The sequence below is a fragment of the Podarcis liolepis genome, assembly GCF_965112155.1.
Source record: "Podarcis liolepis genome assembly, chromosome: 18".
NCBI lineage: Eukaryota > Metazoa > Chordata > Lepidosauria > Squamata > Lacertidae > Podarcis > Podarcis liolepis.
In genome coordinates, this window is record NC_139572.1 from 1,025,552 (window position 1) to 1,047,233 (window position 21,682).

Here is a 21,682-nt window from a genome sequence, read left to right on the forward strand (position 1 = left end):
TGATTATCACTGCTGTTTCAGAGTTTTTAATGACGGAGCAAAAAATAATATACAACAAATGCTTTCTAGACTTTCAGAAAGCGAAGAAACCTGGTCCCTCAAGTCCAGCCGAGGGCAAGACATTCAATCTTCCGAGGGTAAAAGCGCGTCTATATTTTAGAATGGCTAGGTTTTGTAGATAGGGTGCCGGAGTGTCAAAATGGGAAGGTGGAAAATAGTCACACCATGGGCAAAATCTCCTTCTTGTGGCCAAGTTTTTCTGACGCTCAATTATCATTTAGGCGCCGACAAATTAGACTGCTTGCTTTACCAAAACCCAAAGTGAGTAGCTGTTGTGGTGATAAACCACCAGAGTGATTTTTCTGATAGACCATCTTAGTCCGGGCGCTTTTGGGATCTTGCAGCACTTGGGATATTAGACCGGGGGGATTTGAGTTTCGGCAAAGCCAATAGTTCAGTCCCATGGACTGCAAGAAGATCAGACCTCTCCATTCTTAAGGAAATCAGCCCTGAGTGCTCACTGGAAGGCCAGATCCTGAAGCTGAGGCTCCAAGACTTTGGCCACCTCATGAGAAGAGAAGACTCCCCAGAAAAGACCCTGATGTTGGGAAAGATGGAGGGGACAAGGAGAAGGGGACGACAGAGGACGAGATGGCTGGTCAGTGTTCTCGAAGCTACTGACATGAGTCTGACCAAACTGCAGGAGGCAGTGGAAGACAGAAGTGCCTGGCGTGCTCTGGTCCAGGGGGTCACAAAGAGGTGGACACCACTAAACAACAACAACAACAAATAATTCAGTGCCCCCCTCCCTATTTGTGGCTGCACCCAGGGAAAGGAAGCGTTTTGGAGGAGCAAAGGTCTGAGACTCCAGGGGCAACAACAGCAGCTGCAGAGAACGAAACAAAACTGGTCCTGTCCTTTGCTCCCTTTGGGCATCGTTTGGCAAATTAATTGCTGCTTCTATAATTGCAGAGGGGAGACTTAATGACGACCCACGGTGCCGAGCTCGTTTGCTCCCTGAGCTCACTTCCCAAGCAGGATGGGCAAACATGTTTGCACAACCACACCTGGGCCAGGTTTGTTGGGCAGAGAGGCGGTTTCGGAAGAATCGTAATAAGTAAGAATCCCAAAGTGGTTTGCTCGCCAAGAGAACGCAGGGAAACTTTATTCTGAGCACCCAGCACCCAGAGTGGCTGGGTCAACCCGGTCAGATGAGTGCCACCGTATAATAAATAATAATAATAATAACATACCTTGGGTTAAGGCTTCAAAGAACCATTGACATGACCAAAAATTCATGTAGCAGACCCAGTAACTCGAGGAAAATGGCTTCTGGGAAATCATCATTTATAATTTCACTCATTCTTCCACTCCTATTATAGTGTTTATTTTGGATTAGAGATGGACAAATTTGCCACTTTTGGTTTGCTCACTTCCCCTGAACTTAAATTCCATTCTCCAGGAATTTGGTGATTTGTTTATTTTTAACTTCGTGAAAACCCGCCAGCCTTTTAGTATGAGTTTCCCCCAATAAACGTTTTTTTGTCCGTATGCGGATGAAACTTCTCCGCCGGAGCGGGAAGGAGGGTGGAGAATGTGCGGGGGAAAGACCCCAGGGTGGGAAATTGTGGCTGCCTCGTTAGGTACACAAATGAGGTCTTGGAAGCGATCTCGTGGGGACGGAGCGTGCCTGGAGCGTGCAAGTAGACTTGTGAAAAGGAGACAAACTTTCCCACAGTGGTGGGAAAAAGCCCCCCACATAAATAAGGAGGGATGGTCTTTTGAAAAGTCCTATATACAAGTAAAAAAAAATGTTTCTAAGACAGACGACCCGGACGAATGTGTGCAGGATCCATCAGGTGGGCAGAGGCTCCAATTTCAAACGCTTGGGTACGACGCGGTCGCTGTCGGGAGTCGCACAGGGCTCCTGTTTCGGAGAGGCGCCATCCTCCGGGTTTCCCCCCCGGGGCTCCGCCTTGGTAAGGAAGTCCGTGCCGGGCTTGGCGAATGCTTTGGACTCGGCGAGCTCCGCCTTCTCCACCACCAGCGGCCTCGTCCACTCGGGGATCTCCAAGCCGAGGTGTTTCATGAGCTTCGCCATGACGTCGTCCACGTAGCCGTGGATCCGCAGGTCAGCGTGCTTGTCCTGAAGGGGAGAGAAAGGGAGAGAGGTGGGGAACGGGGGTTGGCAGCGCCGAGACAGCCTACGAAGCAGGGTGGATGAAAATCAACGGGTATTTTTTAAAAAATAAATTCAAAAATGGATTTTTGAAATTTAAACTGGATTTTTTAAAATTTAAATTGGATTTTTAAATATTTAAATCAGATCTTTCATTTAAATCAGATTTTTTTATTTAAATCAGATTTTTTTATCTAAATCAGATTTTTAAAAATTTAAATCGGATTTGATTTAAATCAGATTTTTAAAATAAAATGCTTTATTGGGGAGGGAGGAATCTTTCTAAAGATTTTCTATTTAAGTTACATTATAATCCAAAGGCTATTTGTCAGGAAATAAGGATTTGTTTTAAGTTTCCCATGTGTGCCTAAACTCAGTCTAAGTTTTTATTTTTTTGAAAATTGTTTAACCGCATCAGGAAACAAACATGGATACATATGCTATAACGTCATTGTTAATTGTTTAAGTTGCTATTAAGGAAATGGTTATTTTTCTCCTCCCAATAAAGTACAGCAGAAAAGTTATCCAAATATAAACAGTTAACTTATTAAACCTCACCATAATTGCATAATTACCGGTCTATGTATTTCTAACAGTATAACCAAATCAGTAATTTTTGATATAACTGTAAAAACTACTCTGAAAATCTACTATTCCAAAAAACTGAAACCTTCCTCTGGTTGTAAATATTAAGATGATACCAGCAAGGCTGAGTCTTTCTGTAAAAAAGAAGGAGGTTTAAATCAAGTCTTACTGACTAGTGATTTAAATCGTGATAACCAAATTCATGATTTAAATCGTGACAACTAGACATTCTGTTTCGCCGACCGCAACGTTGATTTAAGGAGGCATTTGGTACCTAGCTGATATATTTGAGTTTCTAAGACTGGCTGCGGTTCCTGAGCTGCTGGCGAGGCCCGAATTGAACTCACGTGCTTCGTTGGCTGCAGATTCACAATCACCAGTTTCCCTCCCTTCTTCTTGGTCAACAGAGGAAGGTCTCCGCTGGGCTTGATTTGCAGGGACGTTCCCAGAGTGATGGACAAATCGGCGCTCCTGCAGGGGACAAAATAAAATTAAAAGAGGAAGCCAATGCCAGCTAGCATTCCTTACCTGGAAGGGCAGGGGAAGCAGCAAGTATTGTTTTTAACACTTGATTGGAAGCCACCCAGAGTGGCTGGGGAAACTCAGCCAGATGGGTGGGGTATAAATGAATTATTATAAGCATTTTCTAAGCCACAACTAAGATGCCCATCACCGTTTGCTAAAGCTGGCCAACCGTAGGGAATCTAGAAGGCAACCTCCTACGGTGCAGGAAGAAACAGTTGTCTAATGCTAGAATTCTTGCTTGACCCAGGAGGATGAGAGCTAGATGAGGCCTTCGACGTGACCCAAAAACACCTTCAAGGGGAAGAGCCTTACCTGCTCGCTTCACTTGCCAGATTGAGGTCCCGGTCAGGCAGGGAATCTTCCCAGTCCAAGATGGTGTCCATCAGCTTCCCTCTTTTGAGGAAAAGGAAAAGATTGGGTTCTTGGGAGCAGCAGCTGCATGTAGGAGCCCAGGCATTGTGGGACTGGGGGGGGGACTTGGAACCCCCCAAATAAAAAAGGGAGCAGAGTGGATGCAACTGATGTGCAGGCGGGCGGCAGAGATTTCGAATGTTTTGCAGAATGAAAGAAAAAAGATGGAAGGGAGAATGGGTACACTCTGAAGGCAATGTTTATCATCTGCACAGATTTTAGGTGTGCTTTCACACCCTTCCGTGCCCATGTTGCAGAAGCACGTCTAGATAGATAAACGAAGACTTCTTGTGGGTTTCATTTAAAATGCTAAATTTTATTCGGTTAGGTGCGATACCCCAGACGTGCACGGCAAGTTCTGAAGCGTTTCTTGCTGCTAGAGAACAACCCCATGGTACAACTCGCAAGGTGCTCAAAATTTTGTGCGGCAGCTATTAAAATATGACACACAATTCCTAGCTCTACCCTTCCCCCGCCACGTACCTGCAGGACCGAAGGCCTCTGCGCTTGGAGACGTCGCAGAGCCGGCCGGTGGGCTTCAGGCCCATAGTGCCCACCACAGCGTCCCTCACATACTGCCTTAAAGACAAACACACAGAGGGAGGAGTGGAGGTTTCCTGGGAGCAAGCGAGGAGCAGAGTCATGCCATGAGAAGAGGAATCCCTCCCCTCTTCGATCCACCACTTGCCCCTGCGATCCAGACCTTGCAGCAAAGGTCCATTCCAGTTTGGGGGTTTGCCTCCCTGACCCACCCACCCACCTTCCCAGGCCAACTGTGTGGGATGGCAACTGTCCTAAAAAGGTAAAGGGACCCCTGACCATTAGGTCCAGTCGTGACTGACTCTGGGGTTGCGGCGCTCATCTCGCTTTGCTGGCCGAGGGAGCCGGCGTACAGCTTCCGGGTCATGTGGCCAGCAGGACTAAGCCGCTTCTGGCGAACCAGAGCAGCGCACGGAAACGCCGTTTACCTTCCCGCCGGAGCGGTACCTATTTATCTACTTGCACTTTGCCGTGCTTTCGAACTGCTAGGTTGGCAGGAGCAGGGACCGAGCAACGGGAGCTCACCCCATCACGGGGATTCGAACCACCGACCTTCTGATCGGCAAGTCCTAGGCTCTGTGGTTTAACCCACAGAGCCACCCGCGTCCCTCGGCAACTGTCCTACCAGTTCCCAAAACATCCGGGCTGGCGAGAGCTGCCTTTTGGCTGCTAGATGTGGCCTTCCAGGCACCGCCAAACTACAACTCCCACCAGGCCCCCTGCATGGAAGCACGATTAACGGCTGGGGATGGTGGGAGTTGTGGTTCAGAAGCGTCTTGGGCAGCAGCAAAAAGGTTCCCCACAGCTGCATTAAGGCCCCAAATATTGTGGTCTTTCCTCCCCTCCACCTGACCTCAGACGTTTCAATTCCCCCTTTCCTGCTGCGCCACATCGTCGCATTTAATTTTGCAACGGAGGCAGCTGGAACCAGGCGGAGGAATCTCCCTGCCGCCACCACCACCCACAGGAAGCCGAGGCACCCACATCGCCGGAGAGGGTACCTACTTGCCGCATTTCATGCATTCCTCCACAAACATGTTCCCGTGCAACTCTGCCAGTTTGTCCCTGCGGAAGAGGAGGAGAAAAGAGAGGGGGAACTTTGACAGGCGGAACGACAGCTTGGTGCTGTAAAAGGACCCGAGATCGGACCAGAGGCTTTGCTTTTTTTAATGTGCATGGAATCGCAGAATACCTTGGACCCACGACCCACAGATCGGCAGTCTCACGCTCTGCCCCCTGAGCTGTCCCAGAGCTTAACGAAAGCGTTTTCTTCACACTGCCACGGGAAGCGTCCCCTTACCTGGGGAACCCCGAGCGCACGTGGAGACCGTCCACGTTCTGGCTGACCAGGAACCGCAGGACGCCGGCTCTCTGCAGCCCCAAGAGGGCCATGTGGGTCATGGACGGCCGCGCGTTCTCAAAAGTGGTGTCGAACTTCGGGGACAGACCCCGCTCCTCCATGGTCCAGACGCCATTGGGGCCTCTGCAGGGAACAGAGGGGCAAATCCTTACCGGATGGAAGGGCTTCTATCCAGCATCTTTCTGGGTGACCCATAACAAATCAGCGGCCTTGGAGGGGGGGTGTAAGGAGTTCCCAAGTACCTGTCACTCCGCTCACCTGAAGTCTGGGATTCCCGAAGACGTGCTGATGCCAGCCCCGGTGTGGAAAACCACATTGGAAGCCTCCCGGATCAAGAGGGCCAGCTGGGCGACTTTCCTGTCCAGCTCGTCCGGAGGGTCAAAAAACTGAATGGGAGGTTTGGCAGGGGGAAGAGAGATAAACAGAGGAAGCGCAGGATAGGTCAGCTGGGAAAGTTGCAGTTATTCTCCTCTGTTTATTTATATAACCTGCCTTTTCCCCATCAGGGACTCTCCGTGGGGCTCCCGTTGAAGGTGACCCGGAAACTGCAACTAATCCAGAATGCGGCAGCCAGACTGGGGACTGGGAGCGGCTGCTGAGACCATATAACACCGGTCCTGAAAGACCTCCATTGGCTCCCATGATGTTTCCGAGCACAATTCAAAGTGTTGGTGCTGACCTTGAAAGCCCTAAATGGCCCGGTAGACCTGAAGGAGAATCTCCACCCCGGACACCGGGGTCCATCTCCCAAGGCCCTTCTGGCGGTTCCCTCCCTACGAGAAGTGAGGTTACAGGGAACCAGGCAGAGGGCCTTCTTGGTGGTGGCGCCCACCCTGTGGAACGCCCTCCCCTCAAACGTCGAGGAAATAATTAACTACAAGGCATTTAGAAGACATCTGAAGGCAGCCCTGTTTAGAGAAGCTTTTAATGTTAAATAAACTACAGTGGTGCCTCGCAAGACGGAAAACTCGCTAGACGAAAGAGTTTTCCGTTTTGGAGGTGCTTCGCAAAACGAATTTCCTATGGGCTTGCTTCGCAAGACGACAATGTCTTGCGAGTTCCTGCTGGTTTTTTCCCTTCCCCCCCTTTTTCTAAGCCGCTAAGCCGCTTATCAGCTGATCCGATCAGCAGATAAGCTGCTAAAAGCCGCTAAAAGCCGCTAATAGCGCTAATCTGCTAAGCCGCTAATGGGCTTGCTTCGCAAGACAAAAAAACCGCTAGACGAAGAGAATCACAGAACGGATTATTTTCGTCTTGCGAGGCACCACTGTACTGTATTTTAATATTCTGTTGGGAGGCGCCCAGGGTGGCTGGCCATACCCAGCCACATGGGCAGGGTAAAGGTAAAGGGACCCCTGACCATTAGGTCCAGTCGTGGCCGACTCTGGGGTTGCGGCGCTCATCTCGCTTTATTGGCCGAGGGAGCCGGCGTACAGCTTCCGGGTCATGTGGCCAGCAGGACTAAGCCGCTTCTGGCGAACCAGAGCAGCGCACGGAAACGCCGTTTACCTTCCTGCCGGAGCGGTACCTATTTATCTACTTGCACTTTGACGTGCTTTTGAACTGCTAGGTTGGCAGGAGCAGGGACCGAGCAATGGGAGCTCACCCCGTCATTGTGGGGATTCGAACCACCGACCTTCTGATTGGCAAGTCAGGGTCAGAGAGGGGAATAAAGGAAAATGACTCTACCAATATCAGATATAGAGTATTCTGCCTTAATACCCTACAATAATGTAAACTGTGCCTTGGAGAATGTGTCGTTTATTGCTGTACCTAAATGTATCATTTTTGCTGTATCTTACTCATTGACTTTAGCAATGTATCTTTACTAAAATGTATTTTTCCTCAATAAGCTCTACCATGCTGTTCTTTTCTGAATGTATCCAGAAATAAACAAAAAAAAAAAAAAAATGGAAACAAAAAAAAGATAAATGAAACGAAACGAGTGAATTTAATAAAAATAAAACAAACGGAAATAAAAATGAAATGAAACAAACGGAAGTCAAAACAAAAAGAATGGAATGAAACAAAGGAACGAACGGAAATAAAAATAAAATACATGGAAATTAAAAACAAACGAAAAGAACGAGTGAAATGAATGAATGAAGGAATGACTTATGAAATGAAACACGGTAAAGCAAAAGAGATTGGAAATATCAATGAATAAAATAAATAAATAAAATAAAAAATAAATAAATAGATATAAAATATAAATAAATAAAATGAATAAATTAATATAAAATATAAAATAAATAAATAAATAAATAAAATATAAAATATAAATAAATAAAATGAACAAATTGATATAAAATATAAAATAAATAAATAAATAAAAAGATATAAATAAATAAATAAATAAAATAAAACCCCCGACATCCGGGTCTTTCCCCCCCCCCTCGGCCTCCAACATCCGGGTCCTTCCCGGGCCTTTCCCCCTCAGGCGCCCTCCTCGCCCCTCCCCCCCCGCGCGGTCCAATGGGGGGAGTCTCGGTATCCATGGCAACCCTTCCCCACCCCCACCCCTCCGCTCACCTCCGGGAGGCCGCACTTGCCCTTGTCCGAGTACGGCGACAGCCCCGCCGCGTAGTTCGCCGACATCCCGACTGTTCCCCCTTCCCCTCTGCCAATAAAGTTTCGCCGGCGCTTGTTGAGGAGCTTCCGGTAACGACGGCGCCGGAAGGGGCGTGTCCGAAAAGGAGCCAGACGTGAAGCCTCCTTCTGCGCACGCGCGGTTTTACCCGAGTCGTCGCCTCCATGCTCGTTTCGGGAGGGTGAGGCTGGCGGCGCCATCTTGGTTCCTGGCAAATGGAGCCGCTTCCTGGTTTAGCGCCGGCGCCATCTAGCGGGCGGCATCGTAGCTGCACCGTTTCTTGCAGAACTGCTATTTATTCTGTTATGTTGTGAGATATATTTTGAGTGATTTTTTAAAAAAAATCTGCAATATGTTCGCTTCTGTTTTACATGCCACCTGGATGACTTCTGTTTTTGAATCAACAGCATGATGCCTGTCGAATGAATGAATTTATTAATACGGTCACAGACCAGCGTCAACACACACAATATCACAGATCACAAAAATATCAGAAATACAAAGGACAATATGAGTATAACAAGGATTTAAATATAAAAATTAAAATTGATTATTAGCGTGCTCCCTGTAGTTAACATTTGGGGGTTTGGTCATTATGGGATACCACTTGCCTCCTGCGATTGATTGCAGACACACAGAATTTGGCTACATTTAATGTAGTCTTGGGATTCTTATCCTCTAGCATGTCATTGATTGCTAAATTGTATTATGTAGTGTTATTAATTGCTCCGCCGTTATAATCCCCACAATTAAAAAGCAGAATTAGTCGCCGTAAACATGAATCAGAATTCAATAACAGGCAGCAAAGATGCAATGGAAGATGTCAATTGCATATATACACAGAAGCATTGTACACAGGTCAATACATTCGCAGGGTTTTAAGATTGCTTGTAATTTTGTTATGGATGGATAATAATGATAATAAAATTTTATTTATATCCCGCCCTCCCTAGCCGGAGGCAGGCTCAGAGCGGCTAACAACAGTAAAAATAACACAGCTTAATAAAATCACATTTTAAATAGTTTTTTAAAAATAGGTTTTAAATTTAATAATGGACGTGCAGTATGTCAATAAAGAATAGAACCATGGAAGGGACTAGAGGGATGTCAATTTGCATTGTTTTATTTATATTTGTGTTTGGAAAATTAATAAAATGTTGTTACAAAAAAATATATATGTTCAAATACCTTCACGTCTCAGAACCCTGTGTTACCTGAAAGCTGACAACCCTGCCTTTTAAAAACCCTAATTGTTTTCCCTTCCTGACCCCCTCTTAGTTCCTTTTTAACGAGGCTGCTCCTAAGCTCCTGCCTAGGCTGGGATGGTAACCTTACCTGTTACAGGTGGTAACTCAATTCCGCCGGCAGGAGAGGCCGTTCCCCCGGGATCCGCCGCTCATTGGTGGGGACGGCATCCAGCTGCTGCGAAAAAGGACCCTGATATGTCGAAACTCCTTTTCAGCCAGGCTACCGTAAGGAGATCCCTCTGGTCTTGTTTTCCCTCCTTTCCCCCTGTCTCTCGCCTTCGTGGAAGGAGCACAAGGCGCTTGCAAAGTCATCGTACGAAGGGGGAAACTGAGGCAAAGGGCCGCCCCGCCAGGAGACCACCTACCGTAAGTTTTGCAAAAGGAAATGGGAGAGAAGAAAGGGATCCTGGAGAGGGATCAGGCCAAAGAGCCATCTATCTCAGCATCCTCTCTGTGCAGAGGTCCGTCTTTAGGGGGAAATTCGCACCCAACTCTCTCCTCCATCAACTGGCACCCAGAAGCATTTTCTGCCACCCAACAGCGGAGGGGGAAACATAAAATCGAAGACAGCCTTTTCCTTCTCTGGGAATTTGAAGCCGTTGGCCACAGTTGTGTCTTGTGGCAATGAGTTCCGTGGTTTACCCAAAGACGCCTTTTCCTTTGGACAGCCCTGAATGGTCCAGCTTCAGGAATAGGACGCCCCTATTTACACGGGAAAAACGTTGGAGGGGAAGGAATAGGACGTCCCTATTTTCACGGGAGAAACGTTGGAGGGGATGGAATAGGACGTCCCTATTTTCAGGGGAGAAACGTTGGAGGGGGTGGAATAGGACATCCCTATTTTCATCTGAGAAATGTTGGAGGATATGTTCCCTAACCTGAATCTTCTCTATCATATCTCCTCTGCTTTTTTTGTAAATTACTCATAGCATCATAGAATTGTCGGGTTGGAAGCGACCCTGGGGGTCATTTAGTCCAACCCCCTGCAATGCAGGAATCTTTTGCCCCCCACAGGACTCGAACCCACGACCCTCGGATGAAGCATCCCGTCCTCCACTGGCTGAGCTACCCAATGTTCGTTTTGTGACCTTTGGTAATAGGAGTTGCTGCAGACGCTCAATCGCTTCGGTTGCATTTCCAGCTCAGCAAGATTCTTCGTAGAGCTTGGCTTACTCTCAGAAGCTATAGGGAATTCCCAGCCCCCTGTTGGCTGTTGCGTTATCCCATGTGGAGCTGAGTTCCCCTGGATAAACCAATCTGCTTGCAAAGCAGTACAGCGTTCATCTCTGTCCCACAGCGGGGCGCAAAGACGCCATCTAATTAGGCCACACGGGGATGGGGAACAGGCCGGGCCGGCCGTATCCAGAGAACCGAGTCCTGGTTTCGCATCCCAAGTGGGATGGATCCCCCAAGCAACCGCCTGCTTCTGGGCCCTGGGTGCGAAACACGAAAGGCCTCGGAGCTGAGATCACAATCCTGACAATTAGTCAGCCGTATATTTAAAAAACTTGCTTTTTGGGGGGGGGAAAGTTTTGAAAAAGACGTTGAATTTTGCATAGATCAACATCGCCATCTAGTGCTGCCTTTGTATATTGCACTTTAACAACACATTAATAATAATAATAATAATAATAATAATAATAATAATAATTTTAAACGTTTTATTTGCAGCGGAGTCCTCTAGCATATAAAAGCCCTAAACAGCTTTGGACCCAAATACCTCCAAGAGCATCCATCTCAGACCCTACGATCGGCAGGCGGGTCCTTCTTAGTGGTGTCCCCTCTGGAGCTGCCACAGAGAAGGCCCTGTCCTCTCCCCTGAGCTTCTGAGGGCAGCAGAAGCATCTGAAAGGGTCTTTTCTGACCATTTTGATACCAGTTATCCAGGGCCCAATGGTAATAATAAGGTTATTATTATTATTACAATCTCGGCTGTATCAAAATATGGGATTTTATTGGAACCCTGCCAGAAAGCCTTTGGGGGCAGGTGGAGGTTTTAGGTTGTCTCCAAGGGCAGCCCAGCAATCCAGCCGGGGTGTTTGCAGAGGACGGGGGCCAGGTTATTTCTGTCCCAAAGGTGGCATGCTTAACTCAAAGACCCTTGGACTTATTTCTGAAGAAATACCCTACATGTTTCAGATCTCTTAATCTGTCTGTTTCAGAAATCAAGAACGCACCTGAGATGAAGAGTCTCAAGGCCAGGTTTAAGAAGTCTGATGTGAGTTGTTGTTATTGAAAAAGCACCTCTGGGTTATTTGTGGGGCCTGCCTGGTGTTTTTACACAAGTAGAATGTGTGCTTTTGTTTAAAATGCATCTCTGGGTTATTTTTGAGGCATAGGAATTCGTTCATCCCCCCCCAAAAATATAGTCCAGCCCCCCACAAGGTTTGAGGGACAGTGGACCGGCCCCTGCTGGAAAAGTTTGCTGACCCCTGGACTAGAACCTCTCTGTCTTATCCGGATTGAACTTCAGTTCAGGCAAGCAAGCCTGAGGAACCACCTGCTACTAGATAGTTGATCCCCACGGTCCCTTCGAAAGGATTCTGATTGCCATGGGGTTTTTAGGACCTTGCAAGGAAGTCTTACCTGGATTGAACTTCAGTTTTGGCAAGCAAGTCTGGGGAACCACCTGCTACTGGATAGCTGATCTCCGTGTTCCCTTCGAAAGGATTCCGGTTGGCCGTGGGGTTTTTAGGACCTAGCAAGGAGGTCTTCTCGGGATTGCACTTCAGTTCAGACAAGCAAGCCTGGGGAACCACCTGCTACTAGATAGAACCTCTTTGTCTTATCCAGACTGAACTTCAGTTTAGGCAAGCAAGCCTGGGGAACCACCTGCTACTGGATAGCTGACCCCCGCGGTCCCTTCCGAAGGATTCCAGTTGCCGCGGGGTTTTTAGGACCTTGCAGGGTGGGAGGGAATCGGGCTGCCTTCTCCTGCCGCTGGGGGGAGACGCTTCCCTCCTCCTCCTCCTCCTCCTCCTCCTCCTCCCTTGGCCTCTGATCTGCTGCTGCAAGCCGGCTTTGCTGCCCGTTATCCCAGCATCAGGACCGCTCGCCAGCATCCTTCATCTTCCCCTGCATCCCTCATCCCTCATCCCTGGTCCCTTCCTCCTGCGCCGCCGGCTGAGATCGGATGGATGGCTACTCGATACTTCCTGGGAGGGACGATGAAGCAAATTTGCTTCTGCGCTGCCTCCTCCTTCGCGGTAGGCTCTCCCCCCCCCGATTCTGCATTTTTTGGGTACCCCCCCCCTCCGATCCTGCTCCCTTTTCTCCCCCTCCAATGACTCTCCCCTCCCCGGAATTGCACCATCTCCTCTGTCCTCGTCCGGAGCTGAATTATCACCGTCGCGGTTTATTTATTCGTTTTTTGATGCAAGAGGCTGCCTTGGGGAGCGGGGTGGGGTGGGGTGGAATTCAGCCTTTAGGGAGATGCACTCTGTACATGCTCTGTGGTGGTGGGGGCCGGACACACACAGATGTGCTGTGTAAGGTTGCTTCCCCCCATGAATAGAGCCTTAGGAAGAGAGAGAAAGGAATAGGGGTGGTGTTTTTTGTGTGATTTCGGTTTTTGGGCAGGGGAGATAGAGTTGAATTTGTCCCTTATTCCTTGTCCTAGTATTGCCTGAATATATATTCCTTGTCCCAGTAATTCCTTAATAAATATTCCGTGTCCTAATATTCCCTGAATATATATTCCTTGTCCCAGTATTCCCTGAATAAATCCTTCTTTGTTGCATTGGGCAAACGGCCAATTTTCTTCATCCTCATCCACTGAAGAAGTCGGGGACGTATAATTCTCTCTCTCTCTTTTTCTCTCGTTTAATTTAATTCCATTACAGTCCAATTTTAGCTTTCCTTGCCCCCCAGGGATAATCTCCCCCCTCCCTCCCCACATTTCAGCTGCACAACAACCCTGTGAGGCTGAGAGATGGGGACCGGCCCAAAGGTCACCTTAGGGAGCCTGACGACTGAGCCATGATTCGAACCCGCATCTCGCTGGTTTCCGTCTTCTACCTACATTATCAAATCTCTTCCCTTAGTAAATCTACCTGTTTTATTTCTTTTTAAACCCAATAATGCACTTTTTTCTGCATTCCTTTTCTCCATTTGCAACACCCCTGACTTCCACCCCCACGTCCTTTTTCACCTTTCCAAGGATAGACACCTGAGATATACCTTTGAACGCAGATCAATTGATTCCTTATTTCATTTACAGCCAAGTTACCCCGTGGAAGGAAAAACATTTCTCCTTCTATTTCCCAGTGTTTGCTGTTTCTCTTAGCTTTTAAGCTAACACCTGGAAAAAAGGATGCGTGCTGGGCAAAGAGGCCCCATGGCGTGGGTCACGACCAACTAGAACCGTAAAGTTGGGAGCAGGGGGTCCCTCAAAGGTCATCCATCCATCCATCCCCTCCAACGTTTCTCCCCTGAAAAGAGGGACGTCCTATTCCATCCCCTCCAACGTTTCTCCCATGAAAATAGGGACGTCCTATTCCATCCCCTCCAACGTTTCTCCCCTGAAAATAGGGACGTCCTATTCCATCCCCTCCAACGTTTCTCCCCTGAAAAGAGGGACGTCCTGTTCCATCCCTTCCAACGTTTCTCCCGTGAATATAGGGACGTCCTGTTCCATCCCCTCCAACATTTCTCCCCTGAAAATAGGGACGTCCTATTCCATCCCCTCCAACGTTTCTCCCCTGAAAATAGGGACATCCTATTCCATCCCCTCCAACGTTTCTCCCCTGAAAAGAGGGACGTCCTATTCCATCCCCTCCAACGTTTCTCCCGTGGAAATAGGGACGTTCTAAGGAAAAGCGGGACATTCTGGGATCAGATCAGTAACTGGGTCAGCTTCTGTAAATCTGGTACTCTCCTTGGGTGTGAGTTGAGCAGGGAAGAAGAAAAAACTTTCAAATCTGTCTTTGTGCAAGGAAGCATTTATATTTTCCCTTACGGAGCAAGTCGAGGCAATCCCTGTGTACCCTCAACCTGTGGGTCCCCAGATTTTGTTGAACTACAGCTCCCATCACCCCTAGCTAGCAAGGCCAGAGCTCAGGGATGATGGGAGTTGTAGTCCAACAACATCTGGGGACCCACAGGTTGAGAATCGCTACAGCAACTAACACGGTGCCCTATGGATTTTGGCTTCTGGCTGCCTTCATCCCTGATCTTTGGCCGCACCGGGTGCTGGGAGTTGTAGCACAGCCCAGGGGACATTTCAGGGTCCCAAAGCCCAGGGGTTTGTGTCTATTTTATGGGATCGGAAGAGCTGATGTAGAGATTCCTCTGGCCAGGCTACTTCGAAAGCTTTTGCCGTGCCGCTGAGGTCAAGCGACCTTGTCCGGGGCGCCCGGCCTTCGAAAACCAGGTCCTTTCGGATTAACCGGCGTTGCCGTGGAAACCAGGTGATTTCTGGGGAATAAAAGCGATTAATCCGCAATCTGGAGGCCAGGAGGATTCTGCAAATCGTAGCAGCCTCTTCTTCAAAAAATGTGTGTTTTAGCATTCTTTTTAGTTCCTCCTAGATCAGTGATGGCCAAACTTGCATCTTCCCTGCTTAATCCCAAATGCACATTTCCCTGCTGTTCCCTGTTCAAATCTTCCTTGCGCCATGTTTATTTATCTTTTTAATATGATTTTTATTAATTTCTTTTTCAACACGATAACAAAACAAATAAATCCTTTGCTCTGCTGAGGTCTGGACTTCCCTCCATCCCTTTCGACCAGTTTTTAAATTTTTAAAAGGACTCAAAAACATTTCAGTCCTACCTAAAACCTGCCTCTTCTCCAGCTCTGCTTTCCACTGTTAAATTTCCATTTCCATTGTTAAATTTGCCAGTTTGGCATGCTCCGCAAACCTCTCATTTTAGGCGTGTTGATCCAAACGGCGCTTGACCTTTTTGCTGTTTTTCCCCTCTTCCTTTTCCTTTTTTTTGGGGGGTTTACAGAGCCAGGACTGGAGCAAAAATGACGAGAAGCTTCTGCAGGCGGTGGAATACAATGACGCCGACCGTGTCTCCTCGCTCCTCATCCGAAAGGGCCTGGTTCCCACCAAGCTGGACTCGGAAGGAAAATCGGCGTAAGCCCAAATAACCTGAATTTCGCAATCAGTCAGTCGGTTTTATTGCACATAGCCAAAGGCTGCCGCAACGCACACAGAACCATTCAACAATTAAAAGAAAATATGCTCGATTAATACAAAAAGCATTTATATTATCAAGAGCCATAGCTGCCAACTTTCCCCCTTTCTTGCGAGGAATCCTATTCGGAATAAGGGAATTTCCCTTAAAGAAAAAGGGAAACGTTGACAGCTATTGATTCAAGACATTACCTACTCTGAACAGAGCTTTGAAAGGACCTTAATAGACAGGTTAAGACATTAAACAGTAAAATTTATAGGCTAAAATCACCACATGTTAAAAAATAATGTTAATTAATGCAATGTGCAATTATATTCGGAGTTTGGTGATAAAGATAGCATATAGCTTAGGGTCAAATAAATTCATCTCCTTTACAGTTGGTGGCGATATAATTTACTCTAATTTTCCTAGCGGCAGTTGCAAAGAGTGCTACACGCCAGGTCACATACTTATCTATGTCTGCGAGGAGATATAAAATCATGTCACAGAGTCGGGAAATCGCACGGCCGAAAGGGGCCCGATGCGAATCTCGAACCCATGGCCCTGAGACAAAGAGTCTCCTGATCTACCGACTGAGCCATTGTGAAGTCGTGCAATTAATCTCAGAGTTGTAGAATTGGAAGGGGGCCCCCTGGGGTCATCCAGCCTGACCCCCTGCACCTGCTTAATCTCAAGTGGCGGGGATTTCCAAAGTTCTAAACTGCTAAGTTTATTTATTTGTATTTATTTAAATTGGTGAGCTTCATCTGGTGACCCCCCCAGGAAAGCCCACCGCCCACCCCACAACTGTCCACTAGGAGACCACTGCTATCAAGCAATACCCCAGGGGCTTCTAAACCCTCGATCTGCCGGGTGCTTAGGCCACTGGTTCATCCGACCCCGGGGACCCTGGATTAACAGGGAAATCCTAGAATTGTAGAGTCGGGCCCCCCCCGAGTCATCTAGCCCAACCCCTCGCGATGCGGGAATCGCAGATCAAGTGTCGGTCTGTTCCGCAGGTTCCACCTGGCTGCGACGAAAGGGAACACAGATTGCCTGGAAGTCATGCTGGCCCACGGAGCGGACGCCATGACGACCGATGGCGCAGGTGGGTTTAGGGTGCAAAAGCTATTATTATGGAGGTTGGATCCTGACAAGACAGAAGGACTGTTTTGGGGGACAGGCAGGTGTGGGGGACTCCCTGGTCCTGAATGGGGTCACTGTGCCCCCGAAGGACCAGGTGCGCAGCCTGGGGGTCGTTTTGGACTCACAGCTGTCCATGGAGGCGCAGGTCAGTTCTGTGTCCAGGGCAGCTCCATCTGGGACGCAGGATGAGACCCTCCCTGCCCGTAGACTGTCTGGCCAGAGTGGTGCATGCTCTGGTTATCTCCCGCTTGGACTACTGCCATGCGCTCTCCGTGGGGCTACCTTGGAAGGTGACCTGCAACTAATCCAGAATGTGACACTGGCTATTGTCTTATAATGAAAAACCCCATATCTCATGTTCCTTCCTTCCCCGCAGGCTACGCAGCGTTGCACCTGTCGGCTAAGCACGGACACCCGCAGTGCGTGAGCAAGCTGTTGCAGGTAACTCTCGGGGCATCTTCAAGCGTGGCTTTCAACTGCAGCTGCGCACTGAATTTGGCCAAATCCCAAAGTGGGTTTGGGTTTTCAAGGCGGCTTTGCAAGGAGAGGCAAGGCAACGGCCGGATCCGCCTTGGCCATCTTCCCACTGGGTTGGTATGGGGCTTACTCCCCAGGAAGCCGCAGGTAGGATTGGGGGCTCAGCTCCTTTTCACTGCTTAACACTCTCTCTCTCTCTCTCTCTCTCTCTCTCTTTTTCTCCCTCTTTCTCCCTCCCTCCCTCCTTCTCTCTGTCTCTCTCCCTGCCTGTCTCTCTTTCTTTCTCTCTCTCTCTCTCTCTCTCTCTCTCTCTCTCTCTCTCTTTCTTTCTTTCTTTCTTTCTCTCTCTTCCAGGCATCCTGTCCAGTGGACGTAGCCGACAGCCACGGACGGACAGCTCTCCACCATGCAGGTCAGCATATTTCACCATCTCCCCAAACCCCAGGGAGCGGGGTGGGCACTGGTTCCGGGGCATTTTCCTGCTTCAGGTGAATCTCAGGTGATAACCCCACCTCACTTGGGCCGTATATATATATATATTTTACAATCTCATGTTCCCGTAGCTCAGTTACATGAACTTTTGCCCAAAAACCAAGGAATGAACTGCCATTATAATTACGTATCATAATACGGGAAATAAGGAGCTTGCAAGTTTTCCAGCGCTTGTACAAAGTCTTGTACATTGTAGAATAAATTGCAAGAACAGCAGGACGTCTTGTTTGTCCTTAGTAGGTTTTTCCCTGCTCTTTCCCTGCAGCTGTCAATGGATGCATCTCCTGTCTTGAAATCCTTTGTGACTTTAAAGCTCCTTTGAACACCAAGGACAAGGTAAGCGCCGATCCAAATTCACGGAAACCTCCCTCTGCGTTCGTTTCCCCCGCTGCTGGGTAGGGGTGCAAGAAGGCGCTGTTTTCTTTTCTTTTCAATCAGTTTTACACTGGCACCTCGGTTCTCAAACGCCTTGGTACTCAAACCACTTGGAACCCAAGCACTGCAAACCCAGAAGGAAGCGTTCCGGTTTGCGAACCTTTTTCAGAAGCCGAACGTGCTCCGTTTTGAGTGTTACGCTTCCCATTTTAGTGGTAAATGGAAGTGCGGCAGTTAGAACAAAAGTGTGGCACTCAAATCAGAAGCGTAACACTCAAAATGGAGCGCGTTCGGCTTCCGGAAAAAGTTCGCAAACCGGAACACTTCCTTCCGGGTTTGCAGCGTTTGGCTTCCAAGTTGCTTGAGTCCCAAGGCGTTTGAGAACCAAGGTGCCACTGGTATTATGATATTTAAAGGCTTCCATTCTTCCCTGCGGGGCGCGGGTGGCGCTGTGGGTTAAACCACAGAGCCTAGGACTTGCCGATCAGAATCCCCGCAATGACGGGGTGAGCTCCCGTTGCTCGGTCCCTGCTCCTGCCCACCTAGCAGTTTGAAAGCACGTCAAAGTGCAAGTAGATAAATAGGTACCGCTCCGGCGGGAAGGTAAATGGCGTTTCTGTGCGCTGCTCTGGTTCGCCAGAAGCGGCTTAGTCCTGCTGGCCACATGACTCGGAAGCTGTACGCCGGCTCCCTCGGCCAATAAAGCAAGATGAGCGCCGCAACCCCAGAGTCAGCCATGACTGGACCTAACGGTCAGGGGTCCCTTTATCTTTACCTATTCTTCCACGGAACAGTTGTCATTAAGTTCTCTGGTTTTAGCTGTTAACTTTGCATCAACTCTCCTCTCTGGCGGCAGGATGGCGCGACCCCTCTCATGCTAGCAGCCAAGATGAGCCACTCGGAAATGTGCCGCTACCTGCTCCACCGGGGAGCCGCTGTCAATGCCAGAGACCAGCGTGGACGGTGAGCGCCTTTTTCCGCTGTTGTGTGTGGGGCATTGGGCAGCAACCTTCCTCTGCACCTCCCCATTTCCCCCTGCGGCACCGGACAGCGGACCGGATCACAGAGCCAGTGTGGTGTAGTGGTTAAGAGCGGCAGACTCGTAATCTGGTGAACTGGGTTCGATTCCCCGCTCCTCCACATGCAGCTGCTGGGTGACCTTGGGCCAGTCACACTTCTTTGAAGTCTCTCAGCCCCACTCACCTCACAGGGTGTTTGTTGTGGGGGAAGAAGGGAAAGGAGAATGTTAGCCGCTTTGAGACTCCTTAGGGTAGTGATAAAGCGGGATATCAAATCGAAATCCAATCAAGCCCTCCGCCGTTTCCATTTCTTTCTTCCGCAACGCCTCCCTGCCGCTTGGTCCAAACAAAGCTACAGTGGTACCTCGGGTTACATACACTTCAGGTTACATATGCTTCAGGTTACAGACTCCGCTTACCCAGACATAGTGCTTCAGGTTAAGAACTTTGCTTCAGGGTGAGAACAGAAATCGTGCAGCGGCAGCAGGAGGCCCCATTAGCTAAAGTGGTGCTTCAGGCTAAGAACAGTTTCAGGTTAAGAACGGACCTCCGGAACGAATTAAGTACTTAACCAGAGGTACCACTGTACCCCTCTCAACTTAACTGGCCTCGTCTTTGCTTCAGAACAGCCCTGATGGTGGCTTGCGAGAACGGCAGCGTGGAGACGGTGGAAGTCCTGGTCCACGGCGGAGCGCGGGTCGGCCTCGTTGACGCCACGGGTCACGACGCGGCCCATTATGGCGCGGCCGTGGGAAACGCCCTCATCCAGCACTACCTGCAGGAAGCTGCTCAGCGCCACTCCTGGGCCAGCGGTAAGGATACCTTTCCTCCGCCAAACTGGGCTTTTTCCTGATGAGAAGCGGAGGCCGTTTCTGTATCTCCACATTCCTGAGGAAATGTAGGCAGAAGGAGGAGACAAGCTCTAAGACGGTTTAAACTCGGCTAGCTCTGCACCTGCCTTTGTTGTCCTTTAAACAAATGCTCCCCTGAAAATGCTTAGGCTAGAATAAATCACAGACACTCAGCTTTGCAAATCTAAATAGCTTTACTAATGCCAAAGCAAACAAGTCCCCCTTCGCTGGCAATAAAGCAAAGAAAAAGGTTCTAAATGACTTTAAAGGGGGGGAGGGAGTTGGTTTCCTTACGGGGAAAAAAGGATCATGCAATATTTCGGTTAGCAAAGATGCAGGCAGTCAGATCTCCTTTTAGAGAGATTTGGTTCGCTTGCAGGGAGCCATGGCTGCGTGGCTCCTTGCTTGTTCCGGGAAGCAGGAAGAGGAAACACTGGGAAGGTGGGGCATGTTAAGCCTGGCAACTTGAGCTCAGGGCTCAGGTTAACCCTTTCATGCAAGCAAGTGTGAGTCTGCAACTGTGTATTACAGCATCTCAGTTGTTAACAGGGGGACGTCCCTGGGCCTCACAAGTGAGTTGTTCCCTCACCATCTAATTTAATTCCATCTTTGTGTTCTCTCTCTCTCTCTCTCTCTCTCTCTCTCTCTCTCTCTCTTTCTCCTTCTACTTTTCACAGAAGAGGAATCGACCGAAGCATCCTCACAGGTAACAATTTTCGAGCCCCCAATACTTGTACGCCGGGCGATGTTGCTGGGGGCACATTCTTCTCACGTGCCTCATTTGCGTTTTCTACATCTATTTCTTTCTTTTTTCGAAATAAAAACCAGACATCCTCTCCACGCCACTCTCTGACCAAAGGGAAGAACAGCAGCCCGAGAAAGAGGAAAGCCCCACCTCCCCCAGGAAGTGCCCCCAGCCAGGTAGGGAAAATAGGAAGCCGTGTTGGACGTTCGAGTTCCAAAATAACGTTCAAAAACCAGAACACTCACTTCCGAGTTTGTGACGTTCAGGAGCCGATTTGTTCAGGAGCTATTATATACCGCTATGTTATTTAGCGAAGTTTTTAATGTTTGATGTTTTATCGTGTTTCTAATATTCTGTTGGGAGCTGCCCAGAGTGGCTGGGGACACCCAGCCAGATGGGTGGGATATAAACAAACAAATATTATTATTATTATTATTATTATTATTATTATTATTATTATTATTAGGACCCCCACCCGCCGGACCACAACCCGGCTCCTGCCGAACGGGGCAACCGAGTCATCACCGCCAAGCCAGCCCGGACCCACCACAACGACCCTCCTGTTCCGGCTGCGACGGTGAGGATCCCTTAGTGGTGATGCCCTTGTTATGAGAAAACACCGTTCCTTTTCCCCTATGTGGTACCCAAGAGCCTGTATAGAGTCCTTATGTAGGTTCTCTATCGGTAGGAGAAAATAACAGAGGCCGAGCAGAGAATATTGAGAAGCAAAGCAGCTAGTAAGCCTGATCTTTATTGATCTGTTGCAACAGGGTCCCCTGCTCACCCCACGCAGGGAGGGAGGAGAGGAACCCCGAACATTGGTGCGCAAGCTATTATATGAACTTTTGAAATTGCCCACCCTGTAGCTCAAGACCACCCCCCCAAACATCATCCATACATCACAGAAAGAGGTGACCCCCACCAGAAATGGGAGGGTGTTGCTTCTCTCCTGTCTGCCAGGAGACCTGATCAATCTTGCCTTATCAATTGCCTTTTCTGGGTCGCCTGGCCATTCCTT

At 48.8% G+C, this 21,682-nt stretch overlaps 2 protein-coding genes across 4 annotated transcripts in view; one reads left to right on the forward strand and one right to left on the reverse strand.

Annotated features, from left to right (window-relative positions):
* SIRT6 (sirtuin 6) lies at positions 1-8,266 on the reverse strand. The gene is made up of 8 exons (XM_083484095.1): positions 8,133-8,266; positions 5,859-5,986; positions 5,541-5,723; positions 5,246-5,305; positions 4,184-4,279; positions 3,602-3,682; positions 3,112-3,235; positions 1-2,146 (listed from the first exon to the last, which is right to left on the reverse strand). The coding sequence occupies exons 1-8, from the start codon at positions 8,196-8,198 to the stop codon at positions 1,856-1,858; spliced, it is 1,029 nt and encodes a 342-aa protein (XP_083340221.1). The 5' UTR covers positions 8,199-8,266; the 3' UTR covers positions 1-1,855.
* The window catches only part of ANKRD24 (ankyrin repeat domain 24), a 26,884-nt gene continuing 13,367 nt past the window's right edge, over positions 8,166-21,682 (forward strand). The window contains exons 1-13 of one of the 3 annotated variants that reach the window (XM_083483651.1): positions 8,166-8,261; positions 9,535-9,803; positions 11,600-11,655; positions 15,389-15,519; positions 16,579-16,667; positions 17,082-17,146; positions 17,537-17,594; positions 17,940-18,010; positions 18,906-19,012; positions 19,693-19,880; positions 20,597-20,625; positions 20,748-20,840; positions 21,131-21,241. In XM_083483651.1, the coding sequence (XP_083339777.1) occupies positions 11,620-11,655; positions 15,389-15,519; positions 16,579-16,667; positions 17,082-17,146; positions 17,537-17,594; positions 17,940-18,010; positions 18,906-19,012; positions 19,693-19,880; positions 20,597-20,625; positions 20,748-20,840; positions 21,131-21,241 (978 nt within the window). In that variant the 5' untranslated portion in view covers positions 8,166-8,261; positions 9,535-9,803; positions 11,600-11,619. Of the gene's footprint in view, positions 8,262-9,534; positions 9,804-11,599; positions 11,656-12,449; positions 12,644-15,388; positions 15,520-16,578; positions 16,668-17,081; positions 17,147-17,536; positions 17,595-17,939; positions 18,011-18,905; positions 19,013-19,692; positions 19,881-20,596; positions 20,626-20,747; positions 20,841-21,130; positions 21,242-21,682 lie in introns of those variants that run through there. The other 2 variants (XM_083483650.1, XM_083483652.1) reach the window with 2 other exon arrangements.

Bases quoted from the DNA above. Each gene is read 5' to 3' on its own strand.
- SIRT6 (XM_083484095.1), bottom strand. From the start codon at position 8,198: ATGTCGGCGAACTACGCGGCGGGGCTGTCGCCGTACTCGGACAAGGGC. The intron at 5,306-5,540 runs GTAAGGGGACGC...CCTCTTCCGCAG, and splicing joins GTGCGCTCGGGGTTCCCCAG to GGACAAACTGGCAGAGTTGC. The intron at 3,683-4,183 runs GTACGTGGCGGG...TTTCCTCAAAAG, and splicing joins AGAGGCCTTCGGTCCTGCAG to AGGGAAGCTGATGGACACCA.